Source organism: Dipodomys merriami, unplaced genomic scaffold, assembly GCF_024711535.1.
Source record: "Dipodomys merriami isolate MVZ:Mamm:240054 unplaced genomic scaffold, mDipMer1.0.p SCAF_28, whole genome shotgun sequence".
Classification (NCBI taxonomy): Eukaryota; Metazoa; Chordata; class Mammalia; order Rodentia; family Heteromyidae; genus Dipodomys; species Dipodomys merriami.
Genome location: NW_027204270.1, coordinates 2611744 through 2639649, shown reverse-complemented (window position 1 = coordinate 2639649; position 27906 = coordinate 2611744). Strand labels below are relative to the sequence as shown.

At 54.7% G+C, this 27906-nt stretch overlaps 1 protein-coding gene across 2 annotated transcripts in view; it reads right to left on the bottom strand.

Moving 5' to 3' along the window:
• Ajap1 (adherens junctions associated protein 1) overlaps positions 1-27906 on the bottom strand; it is a 124250-nt gene that overhangs the window by 5387 nt on the left and 90957 nt on the right. For both annotated transcript variants that reach the window (XM_070037187.1, XM_070037188.1), the window contains exons 3-5: positions 10422-10509; positions 7855-8097; positions 6008-6139 (exon numbers count right to left, since the gene is read on the bottom strand). In XM_070037187.1, the coding sequence (XP_069893288.1) occupies positions 6067-6139; positions 7855-8097; positions 10422-10509 (404 nt within the window). In that variant the 3' untranslated portion in view covers positions 6008-6066. The remainder of the gene's footprint in view (positions 1-6007; positions 6140-7854; positions 8098-10421; positions 10510-27906) is intronic.

Below are 27906 nucleotides of genomic sequence, written 5' to 3'. Positions count from 1 at the left end.
TAAATATTTGCTAATTTTTTGTAGACACCTTTTCAGGATGGGTTGAAACCTACCCAACAAAGCATAAGACCATGAACGTTGTGGCTAAGAAGATCCTGGAAGAAATCCTACCCAGGTATGGCTTTCCATCCACCATTGGGTCGGACAATGGACTGGCCTTCGTCTCAAAAGTAAGTCAAGGAATAGCCGCGGCACTGGGGACTGATTGGAAATTGCACTGTGCTTATAGACCCCAGAGTTCAGGGCAGATAGAAAGAATGAATCGGACGCTAAAAGAGACCTTAACTAAATTGGCTTTGGAGACTGGTACAGACTGAGTATCACTCCTTCCTTTTGCCCTGTTTAGAGTAAGAAATTCACCCTATCAGCTTGGCTTTACTCCTTTTGAAATAATGTATGGACACCCCCCACCCATTATCCCTAGCCTCGAGACTGAATTGCTTGCTGATTTGGATGATACTGAATTTCTGTGTAAGCTTGACTATTTACAGCTGGTGCATAAGAGTATGTGGCCCCAGCTTAGAGCATTATATGCTTCTGCTTCTATTCCTACCCCCCATTCATTTAAACCAGAGGACTGGGTGTTTGTTCAAAGGCACAACTTGAGATCTCTGGAATCACGGTGGAAGGGACCTTACATGGTGCTACTGGCTACACCCACTGCCCTTAAGGTGGATGGCATTGCTGCTTGGATCCACTGCTCCCACGCCAGATCGGCTGACCCCTTTGCCCTGGACGACCATGGGGAAACATGGGAAGTCTCCAAGCATCCTACCCAACCACTCCGCATACGCATCAAGAAAAGAAAAATGCACTAATTGTTATTGGTATTGTTGTTTATGGCTAAGGTCAGAGAGGGACTAAGCTGTTGGAGTTTAGTTTGGAGCCGGAGCCACAAGATTGTGTCTCAGGACCATAAGTCAAGGTGGGGAATGAAGGGTTAAAGTACTTGAGGCAGTGACCACTTGTTGCTTGTTTAAACTAAACCTAAGATCAGCAAATTCTGTCTAGCAGAGCAACACGTGGTGGTAATCCAAACAACTGGTTGGTTGTGTGCCTTTATAAGCCCTGCAAATCTTTAGCTTGGGGCTCTCCTCCTAGGCTCCACTGTGTCGGAGTATAGGATGAGGCTCGAGCTGCAGCCCGTCTAAATAAAACCTTAAAACAGCTGTAAAGTCTGACTCTCGGTGGTCTTCTTGGTGGGGGTCCTGAGACCTGGGCATAACAATACCTGTCACCCTAATTGCTCAGGAGACTGAGATCTGAGGATGGTGGTTCAAAGCCAGGCCAGGCAGGAAAGTCTGTCAGACTCTTACCTCCAATGAATTACCAAAAAGTCAGATGTGGAGCTGTGGCTCAAGTGGTAGAGCACCAGCCTTGGGTGAAAAAGCTCAGAGAGAGTGCACAGGTCCTGAGTTCAAGCCCCAGAACTGATACAAAAACAAATAAACAGAATCATTAAAGGCTGGACTTAGTGATTTTATTCTTGGTTCTGATATATGTGTGCATGTATTCATAGGTGCATATTTATGCACATATGTATTGTGTATATAATATATAATACATATATGTATGTGTATATGTGTGTATAATAGATAATGTAAATGGTCTATCTGTGTGTATATACATAATGTGTGTGTGTGTGTGAACCACTTTACCTGGCCTCTGATTACTGAGTATTAATGGAGCCTCGCTGTTGCCCACACCTGTTCTGAGCAGGTTGGGGACATTGAATCACAGGGCCACCCCACCTTCATGGCCAGTTTCCTGTGGAGTGCTTCCTATTCTCCATCCTGACATTGAACAAGTCCCGGCCAGGGGGGCAGCCCTGGACCGACCCCCTTCAGTCTGACACCTCTTCCAGGTACCACTTGCAGTGGGCTCCTGAGTAGAGAGTAGCCTCTCAGAAGAGCTCAGCCCCTGAGAGCCACACATGGGGACAAAGTCTCCCTGTGGCTGGAGTCTTTCAGAGAAGAAGTCTCTTGGAGGAGAAAGTCTCCTCTAAGCTTATCCATATCTCATGTCTTGGGACAGAAAAAAACAACAACACAAAACCAGAAATAAAGGGCAATGGTTCCGACCATAAACTAGGAGCAGCAATGCTGTTTTCAGAGCAAGCAGGGGGCTGAGTCTGTCACAGCCACTCACTCCCATTCCCAGCCAGGCCCTAAGTTGCTGCCCAGCCCTGCAGCTCCACTCCGGGGTCTGCTTGGACTTCCACAGACCTCCCTGCCTGGCATGGGCCTGGAGGAAGGCCGGACAAGGCAATAGAGATGTGAGCGGCCAGTCCTGAATCCCGGGGCAGGAAAAGAAGCAGGTGAACACAAGAGCACTGTGTGTACTGAAAAGCCATCTTGGAGATGGGATCTGGGATAAATTCTGCCCTCTGCTGCCTGGAGGGAGATTTGGGCTGTAAACATCATGGTCTCTCTGGATTTCATGCTCAGCATTTGCTTTTGTAAAACAGAACAAACCGACAGCAGCCAGACTGCTTGGCACAGCAGCTACTGTTCAGCTCTCCACAGTGGGAAAGGACGTCTGGAACCTAAGATTCTTCAATGTGATCGCAGATGATAGCTAGAAAGAGTCTGGGTGTGACTTTGGAAAAAGACTGCTCCTTTGAATACCAAAACCTTGATACTCCACTAATGCAATTTTTTTTTTAAAGAACAAAGTGGGAAGGCTCAGGTGCACTTCTTCTTATTTTTATTAGGTGTATCTTTAATATATTTTTGAACCAAATAACAGGATAACTTATTTGTCACTTGTATTAGATTCATGATCCTTGATGGTTTTTGAGGCTCTGTCTAGGATAAAGTGGCTTTGGAGAATGGGGAAAGAAAATGGAGTGAATGTAATGAGGTTTTCTCTACTTTACTTGTCCTATGAAAAATGGCCAGGAATTAGAGCAGGAGCTAATGTCAAGGTGCTCCCTTCCTTTGAGGGAGGAAGTTAGCTTCACTTAATCTCTGTCCAGAGCAACCTGGTCCCACTGAAGGAGGATCTGAGCAGGAACTGGCTGCAACCTCGGAAGGAGGCCGAGCCCCGGAGGAGGCAGCCTGGGCACGGCACACACCTGTCTGCAGGGAAGCCAAGAGCCATGGCTGGGTCTCACATGTGCATGTGCAGGTGGCCTGGGAATGGCATGGGCACGGCCTGCTACATCATCATTAAAGAGGCATTTGGAGCGTCTTAACAACTATGTGAGAGATAAATATCTCCACTGGCTCTTAAACCTTAATTAAATGTTTTAGTATTAATTGCTGTTTATTTAAGGGACAATAAGTACCCTAGTAAATCTGAGTGATCTTTCTCTCTCTCTCTGACTCTTCCAGCTTGATGTTCATGTCCAGGCATTAATTACTAGAATCAGAGGATTCATGAATCCAAACACCCTCACTTCAGTGAGTGAAAAATAGTCTGTCGGACACACAGAAACGGAATCTTTAAGCATTTATCACAGACTAACGAGGCTGTTTGCACAGCCCTCCTGGTCCGGTCTGTGCCACGGAAAATCACCAGGTGTAAACCATGACTCTGTGTCAACAGATGTGGTGGCTGAGCTCGGCCATCTAAGTATATCTCCATGGCCCCTGGCTCTCCCAGCTGCCCAGTGGCTTTGTAAGGCCCCCAGGGAGGGACCCTCGAGCTGTCTGTGTCCAGGGACATCCCCTCAGGCACGCAGGGCGTGCTCAGAAAATAACAGGGTTGAGAAGTGGGTCCCACCTATGGGGTACGTACATCTCATGCTCCTGCCCAGAGAAGTGGGGGGCTGGGAGAACCCAATAATACTGTGGAGTCTTCAGTACACAGTGGAGAAGGGATCCAAGAATCTAGCAAATGAGATGGAGGGAGAGAGGTGGTTCCTGAGATTTGGAAACAAATAATCAGAGGCATTTGTAGAAGTTCATTCTTGTGGCTTCCTGCTCTCATGCACAAGGGTCCAGGGCTCAAGCCTGCGGGCACTGCAGAGCTGGCCCCTGTCCAGCAGAGGAGGCTGCCTGGCCCTGAGAAGCCTGTGTACTTGGAGATCTTGTGTCCCTCAGCTGTCCGCTATGTGGGATGGTCTGCAGCAAGCAGGGCCCTTGGCTAGGCCCCCGGGGGCAGTCTAGCCCCATCGCTGACAACCTGACTGCCCTGGTCACATCATTTCCCTTCCCCTTCCCCTGGCCTCCATCCGATCCCCCCCCTCCCCCGTGGGATTGTTGTGGGGGCTAAGCGAGCTCTGCCTTGGACCGAGTGGCCCCTGTGTCAGAGGCCGCCTGAAGCTGAGGACGGGCGGCCCCCATTCTGTGGGTCCTCAACCCGGGGATGGGGGCAGAGGGGAAGTAGAGGCTGTCACAGACCCGCCATCTCCAGGCCAGAGAGCATTGTCGTACTTTTTAGCACTGGGGATTGAACTCAGAGCCCTGTGCATATTAGGCAAGCATTCTCCCACTTCACTTATGCCTTCATCATCTTTTGTTTTGCTTTAGTTTGTTTTTTGTGCAGAGTCTCATGCTTTTGCCTGGAGCTTGGCCTGGGACATGATCTTTCTGCCTCCACCTCTGGCAGAACTGGCTTACAAGCATGCACCACTATGCTGAGCCTTTAATGCACTTTCTGAGTTAGAACCACCCACCATGGGCACCTACTGAACATCTCCAGGCTGACCCTGAGAGCCCACTGCTAATCGGCACGCTCCTATGATGAGTTTGACTGCAATGCCAAAGGGGCCAGCCACTGTTTTACCAGAGCCTCTGTTCTGAGAATGCACCACACTTCTGCCTGCCACCCAGAGGCTGAGGCAGACTCCCCTGCTGGCCACACGGGCTCCACAGAGACCTCTGACAAATCTCATCACATGCCCTTGCCCACTGGTGGAACATTCTGTCTTCAGCACAGGGAGTAAGGCTGGAAACCCAAAGTGGAGGGAACTTGTAACTATTAGCTCTGGGATCGAGAGCTGACCAACACAAAACTGGACTGAATGCAGCTGCCCCCTGACCAGCTGAGTGCTGCGGACTGAGTCCCCTACAACTTCCCAGTCTTCTCTCCCTCTGTCCACAGGAATTCCCACTCAGCTCTGTGTGGACAGTGAAGAGGAGGAGGAAGAGCACTTTCTGGAGGAGAGGTCCCTCCCTGATGCCCCCAAAGGGCTTGGAGGCCTGGGATAGGAGGATTGCAGGGTAAGGCTCATTCTGGGGTGGCACAGGAGAAAAATGAGGGTGTCTAGCATGCCTGATATCACCCCCAAAACAAACATGAAAATCCTGGCTGTTCCCCAAGTCTGGGCACGTACAGGGCATGGGGTCACCAGCCCTGGGTGAGGTACAGCCTGGCATCACATCCTGAGATTCGGCACCAGAGAAGCCATTTAACATTTGCATCCACATTAATATCACTGAAAGCAAACCAAATGTTCCCAGGCAGTAGAGCGTGGAAAATTCATCCTGTTTGGGTGTCGGTCCCTGGCTTCAAATTAGTAGATGTCTCCACTTTCTTTCTTTATCATGTTCTTTCTTATCTCTTATTTTTATATTTCAAAATTGTATTTGAATTCTGCTCCTTGTCCTCCCTGAGGCCGGGGGGGGGGGTTGCCAACCCTGCTCACAGAGCTGCGGTCCCAATGTCTTCCTGCTGCGAAGGAGCTGTGACCAGCTGCATCCAGGGGTGATGCTCCCGCCCCAGGGGCCCACGCCAGGCAGCCACCTCGAGAATGGCACAGAGTAGACGGCCAGACAGTCCTGAAGCCCCACTAGGGATCAGGAGAACTGCCGCCTCCTCCTCCCCCTCCCCCTCCCCTTCCCCCTCCCCCTCCCCCCCCCTCCCCTTTCCCCTCCCCCTCCTCCTCCCCCTCCTGCTCCCCCTCCCCTCCTCCTCCTCCTCCTCTTCCATCAGAGCACTTCAGAGAGCTGCCATCCAGCGATCCTTCAAAACATGTCCCACTTAGAGAAAGACCCTCAACAGCACCCCCACCCCCCACCCCCACCAAGTAAAGACAGGAGGAGTGGAGCAGCATGCTTACCATGAAATAGACACATGGCGTCTGCCCTGCCCCCAGGAGGTAAAAAAGCCTTCGGCCAGTCAGCAGGAGATTTCGAACCATTTCTCAGACACAAAGGCCACAGGGATGAGATGCCGATCCGCAGAGGAAGATCTGCAGAGGGAGAGAGCACAGGGTGGGGTCACGGGGTCTGTAGAGCACAGGAGAGGGGCTGGCAGCGCCGGCCTGCAGGGGGAGACGCGTCAGGATGCTGTCTGGAGACCCCTTCCCAGGGCGGAACCAGGCTCACACCTGAGGATGCAGGCCTGGGCACTCAGATGAAGGAACACTAAGACTTGTACCTGCTACCCCTTGCTTGTGCCAGCACCATGATGTGGGTTTTGGAATTTGCAGGACAAGCACCGAGCTCAGGGTATACTTACAAATACAATAACGTACATACTGTAATAGAATACGACATCATATATAATCCCCTGGTGGCAGAGATGTGATATTCTTTATTGCGCATGACAGAGGGGACAGGGCCTGGCTTTTAAGGTGGAACCCTCCCACTGTGTCACCTATGAGGCTAAGCTACCCTGTCCCCAGGCCAGCGAGCTGCAACAGAGCAGAACTTTGGGCCCCCCTGTGGACACCCCTCCATTCTCGGCCTTTGTGCCAGGACACCAGGGCTCGGGTGGGGCCGACCATGTGCTTATCAGGCTCCTCAGCACAGTGCAGAAAGCAAGGGGGGCAAAGCAAAGGAAGAAAGGCAGCCTGCAGCCCCTTCCCTGAGCATCCGCGTTCTCCCAAGGCTGCCCAAGCCCTAATCAGACAGCCATGGGTCCCGCCCACCCACACAACCTTGTGGTTATCGGCAGTTCATGAACTTGGCCTCTGGGAGATGGGGCTGCTCTTACAGAGCTCCCCAAATATCTAAGAGGGGAACCAAAGGCCGAGAAAAGGGGCTCTGTGGTGTCTGGGCTGGGAGGGCCCTCCTAGAAGGAAGGGGGCACCCAGGAGAGAACACTGGAGAATCCCACACGGGACTAGTACTCCCTTGCTGTACAAGGACGCAATACCAATGGCTCCATGATGTCCCCTGCATACCTGGGCTGCTGAACTTCTGCCTTCAGACCCCTGAGGATCAGGGAAGAACACGAAAGTCCTGACTAAGTCAAGATGCCTGGGGTTCTTGGTCCCTGGGGACCGTCTGAAGTGGCCTCACACCTTGTGGCTCAGGGGTGCTTCGGGGGGTCTGGTGTCACCCCACCGGCTCCTGTAATCCTAAGATTTTTTTTCAGTTGTTGGGGATTTTTGTTTAATTTACAAAATAATGCAGGAGTGCACGCTCACTTAAAAAAAATAGCTTATTGATATTTTAATTTAATTCTGGACAAACCTTCAGAAGCTGACTCAAGGGTTTCGTAAATATTGCCAGCGATGGCTGGAGAAATACGTCTTCTTTGCGAGATCGTACATGAATAATAAAAGAAAGCATTTAATAAGAGCTGACTGCTCCTGGAGTCTGGATGCTGTTTGATTTTCCTCCATGCTCGCTGCTGACATTTTATTGATGGGGGTGGGGGAGAGAGGTCTCAAAGACTCGGACTCCAGGAGGGACCAATCATCATTTGTTGATCTTCAGTGAGGCCAGTGGGCTACATGGCTGGCTTTGAACTCTGAGGCCCAGGGGGAGCAGTCCCAGCGGGGACTGAGGGCTGAGGAAAACCCCTCCCACTCCGCTACCTGAGTCTGGGGTCTGCCAGGGGAACACAGCTGTGTCCAGGTTCCGTCCCCCCAGCCCTGCCTGCCATACACTTGGGCTACTCATGGCACTGATCAGGCCTGGCCCACCGGGAGCCCGGAGGCTCAGGATCTGCACTCACCGGTTTCCGTTGAACGTGGACTTGTACTCCCCGGCCGGGTGCAGCGTCTCGTCGGTGTAGACGGGCACAGATGCCCGCACGCACTCGTGCGAGCACTGCAGGGTCTCGTTGTAGGCCGTGAAGATGTCCACACTGCTGGGTACCCGTGCCGGGGTGAAGTCGGTGAGGTTCTGGCAGCTCTCCTCCTGCTGGTTGACCTTCCGCTGGTGGCTGTTTCTCCGCGTGTTCCCACCTTGGGCACAGCTAGGAGAGAGGGAGAGGCCGGGGTGGGGGCAGGCAGGGGCCGAACCCCTCCCCCCCACACACAGGGGGCCGGGGTGGGGGCAGGCAGGGGCCGAACCCCTCCCCCCACACACACAGGGCTCTGGAGCTTTCCTCCCAGAAGGCTTGGCTTCCAGGCATCCACCATAACTGTTTCCTATCAGATGGCAATTTCCAGCCTCTTCAGAAAGACCAACCACAATCAAGCAATCAAATCTTTTTTTGGGGGGGGTGGGGGAAAGAAATAAATACATATATAAACTAGCTAAAACAAAATTTAAAATTTAAATGTGGCTATGAACCGCTGGGAGGGTCGTGGGGGTAAGCAGATGCATGAAGAGCGTCAGCTGGGGGGGGTGCTGACTCAATTTCCCGCCGATGTCTCAGTAGGATGAAGACAGCCTTGGTAAGAGGGGGCCTGGGTGGCAGGGAGTCCCAGGGGGGCCGGTCCGAGCGGCTGCTCCTTCATGGTGGGGTGCCACAGGACCTTCTCTGGGGAGCTTTGGGCAGTGGTGACACCTCCCCCTCCCCCCTCCCCGCCTCTGGAGAAGGATCACAGGAAGGAAACGGTGCCCTGAGGGGGCATCCAGGGACCTGCCCCGTGTCCCAGGCGGCCATGGCGGATGACCACCCTTGTGTGTGGGGTTGGACAAGAGGAGGCCCCGCGGAACCCCGGTGGCACTCGGACGATGAACTGGGAGAGCTCCCCTGCAGTGTGGGGGTGCCCCCCTCACCCAGACACCATGCACCCCCTTCCTCCGGTGCCTGTCCAGGCTCCTGGGGGGGTCTCCCTCCCTCCCGCCTCTGTTTCCCCTTGGTGGGGAGAGAGTCTTGCAGGGGATCACACCCTCCCGTGAAGCGGTGAAGGACACTGCTCGAGGGCTGAAGCCCCACACAGAGGAGGTGGAGGTCATGAACAGCATTTGGCCACCTGCTGCCAGCCCAGCCTGCTACACCTCCAGCACGCCGGATGCCCAGGGGAAGGGTCGGCCCCCTGCTGCCTCTGAGTCTGCGTCAGGACTCAGACTCCTCTGCAGAGAGGGTCTCTCTGTTCTGACAGGGACCATGGAGATGGTCCTGCCATGCCTCTGGGACCCCCTTCCCCGGCCAGTCCCTGCCTGAGAAGGCCTCGTCCCCCACCGCTAGCAAACCGGGGTCAGCGGTCAGGAGGCATCTTGGGACCGGCCAGGGGGAAGGGCATGGCCTGGGTGGGGCCCCGCCATCTCATCCTCATGCCACCTGCCACCGGTTCTACGGTGGGTGAGTCCTTTCCCGAGGCTCAGGCCCGCCTCCCTCAGCCCTGTCTTCCTGTCACCCCACAGCAGCAGGGGACCCCTGGGAGTGGTGATACTCCAGGGGAGAGACAGTGCCACAGGAGTGGCTGTGGCCGGCCCACAGCGGCGCCCAGCCGCTCCCTCCCCAGCTTTCTCTGGGTGGGGGTGTCAGGTGTGTGGCACTGAGGGCTGGCCTCAAAGGAGGCCACTTCCCAGGAGCAGCCAGGGGAGGTGAACCGCCCACAGCAAGGCTGCAACCTAGATCAGGCACAGAGTGACTAGGAGAGGAAGGGAGGGAGGGAGAGAGGAAGGAGGGAAGGAGGGAAGGGAGGAAGGAAAGAAGGGAGGGAGGGAAGGAGGGAGGAAGGAAAGAAGGAAGGAAGGAAGGAAGGAAGGAAGGAAGGAAGGAAGGAAGGGAAGGAAGGAAGGAAGGAAGGAAGGAAGGAGGGAAGGAAGGAAAGGAAAGGAAGGAAGGAAGGAAAGGAAAGGAGGGAGGGAGGGAGGGAGGGAGGAAGGAAGGAAGGAAGAAGGAAGGAGGGAAGGGAGGAAGGAAGGAAGGAAGGAAAGGAGGGAGGGAGGAATGAGGGAAAGAGGAAGGAAGAAAGAAGGGAAGGGAGGAAGGAAGGAGGGAAGGGAGGAAGGAAGGAAGGAAGGAAGGAAGGAAGGAAGGAAGGAAGGGAGGGAGGGAGGGAGGGTCAGGCGAGGCTGGCCAGGCCCCGTCCCTTCGACCATGGGGAGGGTTGGGCACCATGGAGTGTGGACCCCACAGGGAGGGGCCACAGGGGGCCACCCAGGGATTATGCATCCAGAAATAATCCTGGGCCCAGAGAAGGTCAGGCAAGAGGATCAGCCTGAGGCGCTATGGCAGAGAAGCCTTGGGAAGGCCAGGGCCCAGGGCTGGGGCTGCCTGGGTCTCTATCCAAATGGGAAAAGCCACTCAAAGGGCTGCGATCCCAGCCCGGGCTTGCAGAGTTGGGGTGTCTGTGCACAGCCTCCCCGGGGATCCCACCGCCCCCCATTTCCAAGCCTTACCAATTTTTTAAGACAAGAGTTGTGATGAGCGCAGCGATGACCATGATGAGGGAGACGGTGATGGTGATGATCTGATGCACAGCCAGACCTGCAGAGGAGGGGGCAGGGTCAGGGCTGCGGCTGCCACCACCAACCGGGCACGGGCAGGCCATGCCCCTTCATACCTGCTGGCAGGAGCCGTGGGCACAGAGACCATCCTCTCCCGGGAAGGAAGAAGGAAGGAAGGAAGGAAGGAAGGAAGGAAGGAAGGAAGGAAGGAAGGAAGGAAGGAAGGAAGGAAGGAAGGAAGGAAGGAAGGAAGGAAGACAGGAGGGAAGGGGAAGAAGGGGAAGGGAGGGAAGGGAGGGAAGGAAGGCAGGCAGTAAGAAAAGTTAAGAGGGAAGGAAGGAAGGAGGAAAGCAAAGAGGGAGGAAAGAAGGGAGGGGGAAAGGGGGAAAGGAGGGAGGGAGGAAGAGAGGGAGGGTGGGAAGAAGGGAGGGAGAGAGGAAGGAAAGAAAGAAGGAAGAGAGGAGGGAGGGTAGGAGGGAAGGAGGGAGGGAGGGAAGCAGGCAGGCTCCAAGTGCCAGTCTCTCTCAGCCCTTAAGCCCTGACATGGTCCAAGGGCAGGTGAACCTGCCAGGGCTTTCCTGCTGCCTTCACCTGGCTTCAGGAAATCTCTGCTGAGGACCCGTCACCTCTTCCTCCCTCCCTTTGCTCTGGAGTCATGACCCTGGAGGGCGGGACACTGGCCTAAGGGTTGGGCCCAGGGTTTCTTCGGGGACGGCAGATCCACTGCCTGGCAGCCTCTGGGACACTGGCGGCTTCTGCCTCTCTCCAGAGTCCTCCTCGGGAGCTTCATTTCCCACTGAGTTTCCAGGAATGAAGGACCCGGGCCCAGGGCGGGAGCGGCCCTGCGGCCTCTCTTCCCTGGCCTTCTCCCTGGCGTGGGGCAGAAACGGCAGGGCCAGCAACGTGGGCAGGGCAGGCCGAGAAGGGTAGGCTGACTCCACAGCACAGCGGCCAGTCTGACCAGCCGAGGGGCAGGAACGCGCTCTCATCCGCTTCCAGCCAGAGATGGAGGTTGAAGGAGGAAGAGGCTTCTAGCAGCCCCTGCCTCTGGTCCCCACTCTGACCACATTCCTTCCTGACCACATCTGGCACATTCTTTCTGGGACCTGGGATCTAGGGCCAGCCCTGGCTGACTCTGCCAACCAGTCATCGCCCTGGCTCCGTCCCGCTAGTGGAGAACCGAACCCCAGGAGCGGAGAACCGAGCGACAGAGCTGCAGGGAGATGTCCCTGCTTCCCCCGACCCCCACGGGGCTGAGCTACCAGGAGCTGGTGCTAGCCCCATCTCCCTACCCCAGATCCCCAATCCCAACGTCAGGCAGCAGAGATCTGCCCAGCACACCTGAGACCTGGGGTCTGCCGAGGCGAGGGCAGCAGCTGGGAGCCTCCCTGGCCGTCTCCACAGCAGATGTTACCTCTCTGCTGAGCACAGTGCTCGTGGAGGAATCGCTGGTAATGATTCAAAGCTGTCAGGAGCTGAGCATCCGCTTTGCCTCCCCACTGCTTCCTCTTTGGGGGCAACTGCCATTTGTCACAAGGGATTCCCACCCTGAACTGCGGGGCGGAAGAGCATTGCTAGGAAACAGTGTCGTGGCCACCCGCCAGTTATCTTCCATCCACTGATTCAAGTTCCACCCTGTACATGCCACACTTCGCCTATGGTGGAGCGACCTCAGGGCACAGCCGCTGTGGGGCTTTGTTTTGAAACTTCACCACTCACAGTGAGCTTGGCCAGTGTGGCCTTGCTTCTGCCCGTGCCCAGCTTGTGACATCTGCGATAAATCACTGCGTGAATTCTCCATCTCCTGGAGACCTGGGGTAGATTTTAAGTCCTCCAAACCAGCCCACCAAGGGGGCCAAAAGCAATTTAAACCACAAAAACCCCTCCCATCCTCACCACCAACAGCACGCCCATCAGCCCTGCCATTTCTTGTTCCTCCACCAAGTTCCTTGAAACCCAACAAGACCTTGTGGGCAGAGGAGGGGTGGAAGGGACATGATGGATGGCCATGGAGGCACTAGTACCTGCTCTGTGTCCTCTTCCCCTGCCCCCGGACACACACCCTGAGACCCAGGCAGGAGACAGCTATTCTGTCCTGAAGAGTTGGTGATTAGCCCAGGCCCTGGGATGAGAGGAGGTGATGCGGATGGCGACTGCGATGGTGAAAGTGATGTTGTGGGTGTGATGCGGACCGTGCAGAAGACGACAGGAATAGCAGGGGTCTTGGTGAGCATCATGACGATGGTGAACATGGTAGTGATGGTGGTGGTGGTGGTGATGGTGATGATGGTGGTCATAATGTTTGTGGCTGAGGTGATCTTGATTAAGTGGTGATATGATGTGGGTGGCGATGTGTGACTTTTTCCAGGGGCCCCTCAAACATAGTGGATACTCCCTCTCTGTTGAATATACTCAGGCATGACCACAGTGCAGACCACATGCAGACCACAGTGATGAGGATGATGACGATGGTAATGGCCATGGTGAATTAGGACGGTGACTGTAACGGTGGAGATGGCGGTGGGGACCATGGTGGTGGTGGTGGTGGTGGTGATGACTGTGGAGATTCTGATGGGGACAGGAGGATGGTGATGAGGGTAGTGGAGGTCAGGATGATGGAGCTGAGGAAGATGGTGGTTGTGACGGCCACCCCCTTGCCATCAGCAGAATCCTCATCAGAGCCACCTGGGTCAGCATCCACGCATCCCAACCCACATCACCAGCAGCACCACGCCCTAATCATAGTCAGGCACTGCTTGTCACCACCATGGTGAAGAGGACGATGAGGATGAAGACCACGGCAGGGAGGACCACAGGCCTGAGGGGGGGACCACAAGGGCCAACAGGTATCCTGTTTACCCCGGACACAGCTCACAGTGGTGGCAGAAAAACTGTCTGTTTTGTCCTTGGGTCACGTAGGGCCTGGTGATGCCAAAGCTCACACAAATCCGCCGGACTCCGAGCCTGGGCTTGGTTAACCGAGCTGTTGACTTGGCCGGACGGCCTCTTTCGTCCTTCCTTTCAGGTCAAAAGCTGGCTCTTCTCGCCGGTGCAGGTGTGGGAGAGAATAAACTCTCCTTGCCTTCACTTTGAGGAGGTCTTTCGGAGGAAGCTCTCTGCCCATCTCGGGGCTCCCAGACAGTCATTTCTGGGCATGTTATATACCATATCCCACGGTAAGAACTAGATCTTTGTTTCAGAGGCAAAATGGACCAGCTTCTGGGCCAAGGTAGGAAGAATTAACACCTTCAGGGACAGGTGATATCGAAGAGTAAAGAGGGATAGAGGAGAGCCAACAGGCAGATACCAACAGGTCTGGCTCAGCCTGAGAGAGCAGGCCTCTTCTATAGGTCCTAAGAATCCAGGAACTGAGCACTCTGCTCTCTGCTCTGCCAGAGGGGGCCCAGGGTACCACTGACCTGTCAGTGAGGACTCTAGGAACAGTACCCTCGCCCTTTGCCTGAGGTCCCTGGAGTTTCTGAGCCTCATAAAAACGTGCTCCACTCATTATCATCTTTGTATCTACCCAGCCCCATGCAGTACTTCCTGACACAGTTTCCATCCTGCTGCAGTAATTGCATGTCACATTGCTAAACTTACAACTGAGAAGTCAAAAATAAGAAGTCAGGGGAACAGGAACAAAGGTGGCGATGCGTGTCTCAGGTTTGGTGGCTCTGGGAGGACCCTCCTTCCCCTGCCTTCTTTGTGAATTTTCTCCATTGGATCTCTCCAATTACAATTTAGAGAAGCGATGTGTGGTTAATAACCAGCTACGAGAATCTGGATGACACACAACCATAATACAGCAGCTGCGCTTTCGTGGGTCGTTTCTTTATGCCGGGCCCCTTGTTAAGCCTCCCCACCTGTGATCTACTCAGTCTGACCTCATCTTGAACTTTCTTCTACCTCTCTGATCAGGAGCCTGATGCTTAAAAGACAAAATGACTTTTCTTGGTCACCCTGGCAGAGACAGGATAAAAGGCAGTTTTCTGCTCCGCAGATCTTGAGAAAATCAAATGCCTAATCCAAATCCAACAGATCGGCAGCCACATTATGGTCCTAAATTGGTCAGAGACAAATTTATGTCTTTCTACTCCTTGTACACTTTGTTCCAGAAGCAAAGAGCCTTGTGCTTCAAAGCTGGACACATGGGGTTTGTGAGCTATTAGACTTCTGTGTAAGAAGCCAGTGCCTTGAGAAGAACCTACAGACCCTACAGAAATGGCGGCTGGACAAAGACTGAGCCTTTTGACAAGTGGTCCCCATAGTATTTGAAGGAAGCAGTTGGGAAGTGGGAGCTCCAGAAGGAGAACTCGTCATTTCTTCTCTTTGAAAGGCTGGCTACTAGGAAGACAGCGGACCAACAGGTACGAAATTGTGTGGTGTTTAACGCATCTCTGTGATATCTGGTCCTCTGCGATGTAAGTCCTTTATAGGCAGGTGGCTCTTCTCTTACAGGATGAGAGTACAGGAAGAGCCACGTGTGTACTGGTCAACTTTGCATGTCCACAACAGAACACTCCAGCACACAGCCTTACATACGTGGAGGAAAGGTGATCAAGCTCACAGTTCTGGTGGCTGAAGGAAATGGTGCCTACGTCAGCTCAGTTCTGACGAGGGCAGGTGGCAAAGGCTGCCTTTTTGCAGATAGAGAGCAGACCGGATGTTGAGTGGGAACAGGCAAACCACAGGTGCTCAGCCCAGGAGCAACAGACCTTATGCCAACTGCGGCCACATTCCAGCGAAACTCCCTTTGCCAGCACCAATGACGGCCTTCTTTGCCCCACCGACCACAGATGTCAGAGCCCCTGACGAGTCACACAGAATACAGCAGCCAAAGGTGGCTGGGGGTATGAATGACACGTAGGTGTCGGCTCCAAATGACTGGTTTGAGGCTGAGACTCAAACTACAATCTTTTTGGTTCAAAAGAAGAGAAGCTTTCCACTCCATCATCAAACGGTCACCATCTGCTGGGACTTCCACTGGCCACTGTGAAGATGATTTCAAAGACAGCCCCAGCCTGTGGCTCACTCGATACCCAGCCGCCCTGGGTTAACCATACAACGCATTTGGAGACTCAATCACGTCACATTAAGATCTCCTTGGAGAACTCATCAGACAGGACTCTTGGTTTTTTGTTTTTGTTTTTGAATCAAAACTCAGGTAGAGCTGACCAAAGGAATCCTTTGAAGGGTACTCAGAAATATTTCAGCTGCATGTCTCATTTATCAGCGTTCACAATACCCCGCCCCCAACAACTTGAGGAAGGCAAAGAAGTTCAGATCAGGCAGTCACGTGATCGAGATCTATGCTGCTGTCTCTGGAAAGAACTTTCCTTGACCAAGCAAAGAGACTCACAGGAGGAAGTCCCCCACCCCCACAACCTCTCACTTTTCCCATGATGTCCCTTAGCACTGAAACCTTACATCCAATTCTCTTTAACGAAGTCTCTGGGGGGCCATAGGCAACCAGGAACGGTGCCCCCAATCCCGTACCGACCCCGTACAAGTGGGCTCCATGCCACCTGGTACCTGGGCTGTGATCAGGCTGGTAATGATGTCCCCTAAATGAAACCTATCTTCCACGCCCCAAGGAGCGGGGAAATAAAAACCCCACAGACTTCCTCCTCTCTACTGCCAAGGTCAATCAATGCCAAATCCCATCCTCGAACTCTTTGCAATTCAGTCGTGGTCCCTGAGGCCAGCGGCATGCCGTGCGGGGATTCTTGCTTCCTCTTCCTGACAGGTGTTATTGTTCCTGCTAATTTAGGGGCTCTCTCTACTCCTGGTAATTGCCACTGTATACTAATGTGCTAGGAATCAGCTGCCGTCCCGATAATGAAAAATTATACCCAGAATAATGGATGGGGACAGATGGATTACCAAGCTCCACATCCATCAATGGGGCTTTTATGGTTATATTTGTGGTGGTTTGTAATAAGATCAGGCCCCGAAGATTGATGTGGAAGTGGGTAATCCATCTCTGGGCCTGAACGAGGTCTTATTAAAAGAAGCTGAATCAAACACAAGCCATTGTCCATGGCGAAAACAAACTGATCACGGGCTTTCTTTCCTACCACGTGAGGGGGTTTTACGGCACGTTGGGCTGTCACACTTGGGTGATGACAATGGCCTTGGAATTTTCCAAGGCAAACGGTGGCATTTCTGTGCTCATGGCAGCTTGTTGGACAAAGCGGCCCTTGCACGCAGGCACCGCAGAGACCAAGGCAGCATGTTCCGTGGGGGTCAGTCCAGTAGGCGAGGGGTGACACTGCTCATCCCAAAGTGAATGTTCACAGAAAAGCAAAACTGCTGGACTTCCTGTCTGGGGACACACAGAAACATTCAGGGCCTTCCAAAGGTAAGGGCACTGCAACAGAACTCACAGGCTGCACAGAGATGTATTGGTAAGAGATTCGTTATGAGGATCAGCTCATCATGGGAGCCAAGGAGCCCACTGCCTCCCCCTGGCAAGCTGGGGAACCAGAGCAGCCCCCGCTGTAGTTGGTTCCATCCTAACCCAAAGGTCTGAGAGCCAGGGAGCAGCCATGAGCACCCCAGACCAAGGCCAGAAGCCTGGGAGGCGATGAATGGAGAGTCTCTGAATGAAGGTCTCGGAAAGAGCAGGAAGCCCAGCTCAAGGAGAGTTCGCCCTAATCCTGACTTCTCTTCTACCCAAACTTTCCGCTGGGGTTGGACGACGCCAGTCCCCACCACAGGGAGGAATCCTTGCTCTGTCTGCCAGTTTCCCCAGAAATGCCCTGTGATGCTGCTTTCCCAGTTCCCTGGGCACGCTTTGCCAGCCAAGGTGACACACAGAAAGAAGCCACCACCATTAGCCACGGCCTGACTCATGCAGGCACTCCAGGCACATCCTGTCGGGAGTCCCTCCAGCCTGGGACGGAAAGGAAATGGCCGAGTTGGCATCTCATGGGGACTCACCCCAGGAGGGAGCCACGGGGAAGGACCTCAGTGCCAGGGGAAGCGGTGAGCTCCCCCTGGGGACATGTGGTGATGTACAGAGACAACGGGGGCAGAAAGTGGCTCCACTGTCATTGTGGGTGCTGCCCCCAGAGGACAGTGGTGTTGAGGTAGAGAAGCTTTGGGCTGGAAGGTCAGAGATGCGTCCTGACCACACCTGGGTGGGTGGGGCAGCGGCTCTCCAGTCCCCTCCCCCAAGCTCCTGCTGCAGGCCCTGCCTGGCGAGGAACACTTAAGTGCTAGGGACGGCAGGGCAGGACAGGGCGAGGTGCAGGAGATGACAGCACTGTGGGGTTTGTCACATCACGGAGTGACCGCACACCGGAGGGGGACACAGAGCACCCAGCACTGTGTGCTGGTCAGGCACAGCTCACTACACTACAAAGAAGTGGTAAATGGCAGGAGGGAGGTTCAAAGAGTTGCCTCAAGACTGCACAGTGCAATTCAGGGGTCCCCAAGACCTCCCCCCTTCTGTTTTGAGGGATTCACAGACCTCAGGATCGCTGTCGCACTCGTAATTACATCTTACTCCCGCAGGAGAACGCAGACTAGAACCAGCCTCAGTGGGGTGAGGCCAGTCAGTGGGGCTGAGTAGCAGCTACCCCAGCAGCGGAGTGAAAATGTGGGGAGCATTGCTGAAGAGGGGCGCTGGCCTGGGTCTCGGGCCATGGCCTAGACACACAGCTGGTCTTGGTACACAGACCCTGTACAGGTTAAACAGATAGTGTACGGCCAAGACCCCGAGTAAGCGCAGAATTCTCCAGGGACGTGGGCCCATCCCCAGGGAGCAGGGCTCGCAGGTGCTTTCCCGTGTCGGGTTGGCCCTTACCCTGCACCCGGCGAAGACTCCATGAATGGGACAGTCGACCCCACACAAGCTCGCTCTGGAGCTACAGCTGCTTCTAGCTTGAGGCGGGCGGGAAGCCATGGTCCCAGGCCAAATCCAGCCCACTGTCTCTGTAGATAGTTTTACGACACGACCGTGCCCACTCATCTCCATGTTGCCCCTGGCAGCCCTGCGAGATGCCGCCCTGTGCCTCAGTTCCCCCGGAGGCGCCAGGTCCATGGTCTGAAACATCTACGCCAGCCCTTTGAGAACACTTGGCTGACCTCCCTGCGAGGAGACCCAGAACCCTGCAGTGGGGCTTGTGGCGTGGCCTGAGTGCCCCGGCCAGCGGTGTGCCCTGCTGTGCTTTTCCCAGAATGCGATCACTCGGGAACGTGGCAAATGCTGAGTGGCCTGGATTCAGAGCTGCACGGCCAGGCCACCCGTCTAGGTTTCTGTGGACTCCCTCAGACTGCGGCACAACTGACAGCAGAAGCAGGATCCGGGGTTGGGGCTGAACGGGCCTGCCCCTGCCTTGGTCCTGGCGACCTGAGATGAGGACGCCAGGTGGGTCCCCACGGGGCGCATTTTGCTGGAGTAGAGACCATCTTACAGGAGACTTGAAGGGATTAAAGTCAGAACTTCCAGGCACTTTCAAATCCCCAGTGGGTCTGCTGTTCATCTTGCTGAAAAACAGAAGCGGCCGACTGGGAGCTTTGAGCTCAGCAGCAGGCACAGAAATGACCCACTTCCTTCCCGTAACCCCAGGGGCAGGTGACATTCCCAGGGAGGAAGCCGCTCCAAAGGCTTCTGCAGGCAACTCTGCCTCTCCTGGCACTAAAGAGAGGCCGAGGCCTCGAGGGGACAACGAGACATTCTTCAGAAGGGCTGGTGGCTTGGAAAGCGACAAACTTTTCTGCAGCCATCAGCAGCCCCCTGGGGACAGGCGTGGCAGGAGGGCTCTAGAATCAGTGTGTCAGCTGGACACCGGCTCTGTTATTCCCAGGAGCACCACGCCAAGCAGGAGCGCCATCCTACCCCGGCTGCGGAGAGGCCCCACCCCAGCCGGCCCAGCAGCCCTCCGGTAGAGGCATGAAGCCTCTAAATGTTTGGAGGAGAGACCAGGGCTCTCCTGCCCTTCGGAGCCAGCTTTGCCTCTCCTGGGACCACCTCCCCAGGAGGCCCCACACTGGGCTTACGTACTCTATGCATTGGGCAGGAGGGTCATGGAATGAAGCTGCCCAGATTTTGAGGCTGCAGGCACACAGTAGGTGCTCAGAATACGCCCAGAGGATGCTGGTGCTGTGGTACCACCATGCTGTGGCTTTGGCAGAATCTACCCAGAGTCTCAGAGACAGGCGCTGGATAGGCCTGGTTCCAGGTGTGAATCGATATATGAATCGATGGATTCAAATCTGATGGCTTTGCTGGGAGACAGTGGGGGGTGAGACCTGGGTAGAGGCATTTGGTCGCTGCAGACATGCCTTGGGGAAGGACATCTTGCTCCTGACCCCTTCCTGGCAGTCTCTGCACTTCCTGGCTACCATGAAGCGACAGGCTCATCTTGAGATGAAAGCAATGGGGCTACCCTGGGTGGAAGCGTCCTAAACCATGAGCCAAAACACATCATTCCTCCTACACAAGCTCTCTCTCGGGTGTTTGTCACAGAGGTGGAAAGTAGGAGCATCCGTGCCAGAAGTTTGATTCTGCTCAACACTGTTTTGATTTCTTTACAAATATGTACACTATTCCCGAGATACTGCCCCAATGACACAGACGGCCAGCCCTCCCAGAGGTTTAAGCCGTTGGCACGGAAGCCAACCCTGGTCCAGAGCAGACATGGACAGTGTTAGCAAAATGAACCCCTTCCCATAGCTTAGTCCACTCCTTCCCCTCTCCACAGCTTAGCATGTTCCCTTCCTAAGCAACACCAGGCCCATGTAGTAAAGGCAGTAAGTAATCAACTTTACCTCTACCTTGGGATGGCACTCTTCTGGGGCAGCTACCACCATCTAAGGCAGCAAGAGCCCCTTAGAGTATCCTTCAGGTCTGGGCAGCTGCAAGGTCCCTTATCTACTACTTGGGCAGCAGCCATCCATCCTAGTCCGCCATGATGAAGCCCCTGGCCCGCACATCCACACCGGGGTCCATGCCTCCTAGCCCCTCCTAGCCCTCCTAGGCTATATAAGTCACCTCAGACAAGAGCCGGTGCTTCCTCTCACTTCTCTCTTGTGAGAAGGGGTCTTGCCAACCCCTCTCTCCCGGCAATAAATCTTTCTTGGTTCTCTGGCAAAGTCTAAATGATCTTAATTTGCTAACAGACAAGCTTGCCCTGCTGCAGGGCTTACCTCTAACCAGGACCCACAATGCCAGAAAGTTGTGAAGCCATCAGTGGGTTGATTCACTGATAAGTCAGAGGGCTGGTGGTCCCATCTCCTCTCATTGGATTCACTGGCTAAGACAAAGCCTTCAAACACATGAGTCCTTAGGAGACACTGCAGACCCAGACCATAGTAGTATTGGATGGCATTGGATAAGGATGTGCTGTGGGCACTATGAAGCTTTCTGGCACCTGGTCGGTAGGGGGTGGGCCCTTCCATTTATCTAGACCCAGTGTCTATGATGTCTGCTTCAGGCCACACATTGAGCCACCCAGGGATTTCATGTCAAGCCTCAGGGCTTAAGTGACCTGGGAGGCGGCAGGGACTAGTGTAGGTACCTCGGAACAAGGCCTGAGCTGCCCCTACAGGCAGCACAGATGGCTGTAGCTCTGCTTCAAAACCACTCCTGTCCTCAGACCCAGCAGGAGGCCACGGTCACCCATGCTCCTACCAGGCCGTCTACAGACTGGAAGGGGGATGGTGAAAGTCCAACACCAGATCCTCCTGACTCTCCAGGGCTTTTGAAAAGGTCCCAGTGGAGCCAGGCACTGGTGGCTCACTCCTGTAATCCTCGATACTCATGAGGTTGAGATCTTTGGATTATGGCTTGAAGCCAGCCCGGGCAAGAAAGTCCATGAGACTTATCTCCAATTAGGTGATGGGGGAGTAAACTGGAAGTGAAGCTATAGTTCAAGTGGTAGAGTACCAGCGTTAAGCACAAAAGCTGAAGGACAGTGCCCAGGATCTGAGTTCAAACCCCATGATCAGTAGACACACCACACAGAAAAGGTCCCCATGTGGAGCATGGTTAAATTTGCTAGCACCCACTCTAACTAGTCATTTTATTAAAAGCAGTAAATAGATATATAGATGGGTTTTGAAGGCCCCAGAACCCTTCCCTGGGCAGTCACATGATGTCCCTTCTCCCAGGGGATGGCAAAGGGCAGTTTGGAGGCCTGCAGCGGGGCCAGCGGGGAGCGAGCCTCTACTCCAACCTGGGGAGGGGAGGGTCTTGTCTAGGCAGGGCAGTCTCCTTACTCGGCACTTCGTTTCCTGGGCTTTTCTAAGAAGGCTTTCTAAGGCCTGGATCCAGTTGGAGACCTGGAAAAGTAAAAGATTGTCCAGCCTAGGAAGTCAGAATCTGGGAATTCCCTGTAACTTTGGAGTTTTCCTTCCTGAAGGCCCAGGAAACACCCACGGGCTGGGAGATAATAAAGGTTGAAACTGTTGGAGGAAGATGGGCTATGGCTACGGGGAAAGACGGAGGTGCAGCCCCTCTCTACGGGAAGGAAGGCTGGATGGCTTAGGGAAGGCACTGACAACGCTCCTTGCCAGGGTGGGGCAGGGGTGTGTAGATCATGCTGTCCGCTAGAACCATCCCCACCCCCACCAGTCCCTGTGGGATGGACAGACGCCGGTGTGCATTGTGTATGGTCACTGAGTTTAAAATTTCAAATAATTTTCATGCATTGAAAAATATGACCCTTTTGATCCTCTCAACCATTTAAATATACAAAAGCTACTCTTGGCTGTTGAGATGTACAAACACTGGAAACAGAATTTGTCCCATAGGTTGTTGCTTGCCAAACTCTGATTCAGAGCCCGGAACTGTCTCTAGGTTTTCATACACACAAATGACGAACGTTCCACACAAGTTCACCAGGCCCACCAGAGGACAAGACCACACTGGAGAGAAAAAAAAGAAGACTAGAAATAAATATCACAAGGCACAACAGAGGACAAGACCAAATAGGAAGAAAAAGAAGAATAAAAATAATGATCACCAGGCACACCAGCAGACAAGACCAAAAAAAACAAGAATAAAAATAAATAAAAAAGATCACCAGGCATACTAAAAGACTAGACCAACTGTAAAAAAGAAAGAAAGAAAGAAAGAAGTGGTCCAAGAAATAAGTCACACAGAATTACAACGCATTGGAACTATCAGCACCAACTTACAAATAACAGTGATTAATATATTGGGGCGGGAGGGGGGGAACGATTCTAAGATGGATGATTTCACAACAGAACCGGGGCACATATAAATGCTAATGTCATATACATAAGTAATGTGTATGAAAAATTTATATGTTTACCTATGAATAATACATGGGAGTATGTTTTGGAAGGAAGCGCGTGGATCTGTGTCACTAGCCTGGAGCAGTACTTGGGTGCTGCCTGATGCCCTCCGTATGAGATGGGGCTGGGCCAGCCGCTCCCTGGCCGCTCTCTGGCTAGAGGGCATTCTGCTAGGCCATCCCTGCAGCTCACACAGTAGTCACCAAACCTACAAGACTCACGCCACCCTCCTCAGGCCACCTCCCCGGGGGAGGGTCTGGAGTCCTGCCCTCACTCAGGCCAGGCCTCCGGAAGGGCACCGTCCTGTGATGAACACCCAGGGGATGTCTTGCTCGTTTCGAACAAACCAATCACCAAGTGGTCAGAAGGGAGGAGAAAAGGGTGGAGGGGGACCAGGTCCCGCTGCTCCCGCTCTGGAGTGGCCTTTACTTCCTCTTTATTAAATTAACTCTTTACAACTGGAAAAAAGGAGCCATGCCATGCGGCCTCCCACCAACCATGGCCTTGGGCACTGTCCGGTCTTTGGCTCACACCCTGGGGCGTCTGCCTCTCCCTTTCAGCAGATGCCACCTTCTCCCCCTCCTCAACCCTTCTCCACCTGCCTCCCTCTTCAGCTCTTCTCTTCTTCCTTTCCCTCCTCAGCTCTTCTCTTCTTCCTCTCCCTCCTCAGCTCTCTTCTTCCTCCCCATCCTCAGTTCTCTCTTCTTCTTCCTCTCCCTCCTGCTCCCCTTCTTGTTCTGCTCCTCCTGTCTCTTCCTCTTCCTCTTCCCTCTCCTCTTCATCCTCTCTCTTCTCCTTCTGTGACATGCTGTGGCTGACCCCATTCCTTTCTAGTGTATCTGTGATGGAGTTTTCTCCCATCTTCTGAACACTCAGCTCCGTCCCGCCGCTCTCCTGGCTAGCTCCCCTCCATCTCTGTGGGCACCGCTGTCACCATCCACACAGATGGCAGACGCATGATGCACCAGGGGTTCTGGCTGAACTTGGATGAGGAACGCAGGCAGGTGACTCAGGGCCAGGCTCCTTGGCTGCGGTCTTTAGGATCACCCTCACAGCGGTGTGGGTACCTCCTGGGCCCATGGCCTCCTCTTTCTGTGCACAGTGGAGGCATGCACGGCAGAAAGCTAGACAGGGGCCACTTCCTTTGGCTTTGGTTGAGCCCCATTTTCCACCCCTGGACCAAATGCCAACATCCATCTCCTCACCCGGCTTCTCTGTTTGTGGATAGATTTGTGGGAGAGATAACCCTGGTACAGCGGTAGATGAGCTGTTGCCAGGGTGTGGGCTCCAGAAGGGGGCTCCCCATTCCTGGCACACTGTGTCTCGGAGCAGCAGTGGCTGGGTGAAGAGTTGGCAGGTGAAGGCTCCACTGACGGGAGGAGTGAAGACCATCTTAGATCCCGCGGCAGGCGCTTCTCCCCGAGGCACGCCTGGCAGGGGGCCGGCGCTTCTCCCCGAGGCACGCCTGGCAGGGGCCCAGCCCCGCGCAGCTCCTGTCCTGCTGAGTCAGATAGCCCAGGAACAGGCTCCTTGCATCCCTGTCTCCTGGAAGGAATCCAGTTCTGATGCTCATCTGTGGCTTCGTGCACATGCAGGGCCGATCGTCTGGGGTAGTGACAGAGCGGGGAACGGGGACCTGGAGGCCCAGGCCCCGCCCTGCTGGGCTCCCAAGAGGCGTCCTGGGAGCTGTTTAAGCCCACTGAAGGAACTTTATAATCCAGGGGGAAATGAACCATTCATGTGATTAAAACCAAGGCCATTAAGAGCCTGAATGCCCTGGTGTGTAGGATGTGTTCCTAGTGGAATTGGGTCAGCAGAGAAGATTGGGTGAGCCTCCTTCATCGTCCATGTGTGCTGTGGTCACAAAACACTTGGCTGGGTAGCTTGCAAGCTCAAGAAAGCAACTGCCCACAGCTCCTGATAGCTGGGAAGTCCAAGGTCAAGACACTGGAAGATGCTGTGCCCACTGGGGACTTGTCCTCTGTTTCCAAGATGGCAGCTCGCTGCCGTGTCCTTGTGCGGAGGAAGGGCCGCAGGGCAGGAGAAGCTCTCCTTGCTTCTTCTGTAAGAGCACTCTGTGTGTGTGTGTGTGTGTGTGTGTGTGTGTGTGTGTGTGTGTGTGTGTGTGTGTGTGTGTGTGTGTGTGCGTACAAACCACTCATGCAGCAATCACAAGCTGTGGAATGGATGTGTGCACACAGCCCGAGTGGGTGCAGCCTGAAGCCCACACCACACCGGCACCCCCCCCCCCCGCACCCATCCCATGGGGCGCAGCGGGTCAGCAGGCTTCCCTGCCAGTGAGGCCGTGCAGGCCATACACAGGCGAGGCAGATGCAGCTACATCAGGTGGAGAACGGACATCTTTTTGGAGGGACAGAGGCAGACACACAGAGGTTCTGGAAGCGACCAGGGATCAGGAAGAAGAAGTTGTCTGGAGTGTGTGTGTGGATGAAATCAGGGTGCTCGGGAGAGGAGGAGGGACCACATGGGCGGTGCATAGGGCACAGAGCAAGGAAGCCAGACTCCACGTGAGGTCAACCACAGAGAACTTGAGGGCAGCCTGGCTGAGCACTCTCAGCCCTGCTAGAAGGCAGATGTACGTGCAGGAGGCAGGCAGAGGCGCTCAGCCAAGACGGGGTTCCCTAAGTCGAGTAGAACAGAACCAAAGAGGGACCAGGAGGTAACAGTGTGGGACAGATGAATGGATCGATGGCCATAACTGAACCGGAGTCAGAAGGATGTTTGGGGTAATGCCGCAGAACCGGGGTGGATGGGTTGAAGAGAAGTGGGGAGCAGGCAGAAGAGCTGGGAAGGAAGGAAGGCGCTGGGTGGCTGAGGGGTGAATGAAATGGCATGGGCAACGCTGGATTGGAGCAGTTCTCAGGCAGAGGACGTGGCCAGGCTGGAAGAGGCCAGCCGCCAGGCTGAGGGACCCCTGGACCGTGGTAGCCGGCGAGCAAGTTAGAGACCTGGGAGCAAGGTGCAGATGGAGACCACAGCTGGCAGAGCCCAAGAGGGGAGGCGAACAGCCAGACTCCACTGCTTTAGAGAAGAGGCTTTGAGAGACACAGGAAGCCCCGGGTGCCCAGACAGGACAGGACGAGGTCCCCTCTCTGCAGGTGACAGAGAGGGGAAGGGTGAGAGAGAGGAGCCATCTGGGTCTGGGGGATGGGAGGAGCGGCTTTAGGGGCCAGGAGCCCAGGAGGAAGATACCCTTGGGTGAGGGTGGGGCCAAGCACAGGAAGTACACACAGAGGGGTCAGGCCAGGCCGGGCTGGGCTACGCACAGAGCTGCCGCGTGGCAGTGTGCTGTGTGGTTGGTGAGGGTGACACAGAACTTCAGAGGATCTGCGTGATCGCCCCGACTGCCTTCTGCCTCCTCTGTGCTGGTCAGTCCCCTCCAATCCCCCATGGATACCCGAGCACTTCCCCCTGACACCCCTTGGGTCAGGCTGGCAAGGAGGAAGTCTAACAAGACAGCCCGCCAATGGCTGACCCAACAAGAACAGCGAATCTCTTTCTTTCAGACAAACCTAGGTCTCTGCCCTGTGCCCTCCACCTAATCCAGTGTCCCAGGGACATGCCTCTTTCCTGACGCGGTGGGCGGCATCACATTCCCCAAGTGCTGCCCACTGGCCTGTAGAAGGCCGGTGGAAGCCATAGCCACCCCGGTCTATAAACTACCTAGGGACAGGCCACATGTGGACCTGGCCACACTCACCCACACTGCTGCCCACGGAGCTGGAAAAGAATGGAATTCAACTGAATAAGGCAGTGGCTCACGGTGAGGCACGTATGAGAAGCCTTGTCAGTCACTGGGGAAGGGGCCAAGGAGGGGAGGAGCCATTGAGGGGAGGAGCAGGGAGGGGGTGGAGCCATTAAGGGGAGGAGCTAGGGAAGGGTGGAGCCAAGGAGGGGTGGAGCCAGGGAGGGGTGGAGCCAGGGAGGGGAGGTACCACAGCTGGGAAGGGGCCAAGGAGGAGAGGGTTGGGTGAGAGAGGGCAGGTCAGGACAGACCACTATTGGTTCTTACGCACAGCCTTGCTGCCTGCCAGGTGCTACGCAGGGCTGGTCGCTCACCCTCCTGTCCATTCTTACCACGCTAATCTGACCCAGTAGGTGTTTCATGCTGAGCGGTGCCCCTCTCTCGAAAAAAATGTCCATGTCCTAAATCCCCAGACGGAGAATGGGACCAAACCTGGAAACGGTATCTACCCATGTGACTGGCTAAGGATCTCCAGCATCCCAGAGATCCTCTTATAGAGGAGTGAGGGGTAGTGCGACCCCAGGTCATTTCCCCTAACACCTGCCTGTCGTCCTGGAATTCCCACTCGCTCACCTCCTCTACCGTACTTCGTTTGCTTACTCTGCTGTAGGCCTAACAGGACATAAAGATGGAGAGTGTCATCACAACCTCAATCTGACAGAAGCCAGAATAAGAAGAGCCATGACCCTCCTGAACTGGGGTCCCCAGCATGGCCCGCCCCGGCCGGGCCGGCCCCGGCTGGGCCCCGGCAGTCCCCACTCCCCGAAGCTGGGATGCACATCCCCCATGCTCAGGGACTGGAACAATGCAGCCTCAAGCCAGGACACCTGGATTCCCCCTCTCCCCCCTCCTCCCCCCCCCCCCCCCCGCCCAGGCAATGCCTCACCTGCAGAATGCTGGCTTTCAGAATATGGAGGGAACACCTTTGGTCTAAGTCCCCCTGCCTGTGGCAATTTTTAAGGCAGATAGGGTAAACTAGGGTGGCTGGTGATTCTCTCTTCATTTCCCAAAGAGGAAGGGAGGCTGAGATACTTGTCCAGGTGTGTAGCAGAGCCTGATTCCCCAAACCCAAGCCACCTCCACAGAGCCTCCCATCCCAAGCGACTGACGTCCCTGGGTGATGGAGGAACTTGGGGGAGTGAGGACACTGAGTTCAGAGAAAGCACTGCCCAGATCTGCATCTTCCTCTGGGCAGACTCCACCTGCCACCCCCACCCGCCCTGCCTAGGCTGGCCTCCAGGCCAAGCACGCAAAGCAAGCTCTGCCTCTTTGGTGGGGGAGGGCTTTCATCTTTGATCTTCTCCTCAGCTCTCCATCAAACGCCCTGAGAACTCTGAGCCATGCATAATTCAGTTCTGTACATCAGCCAATGCAAGAGGTGTGCTGCTGGATGGCCAGGGGTGG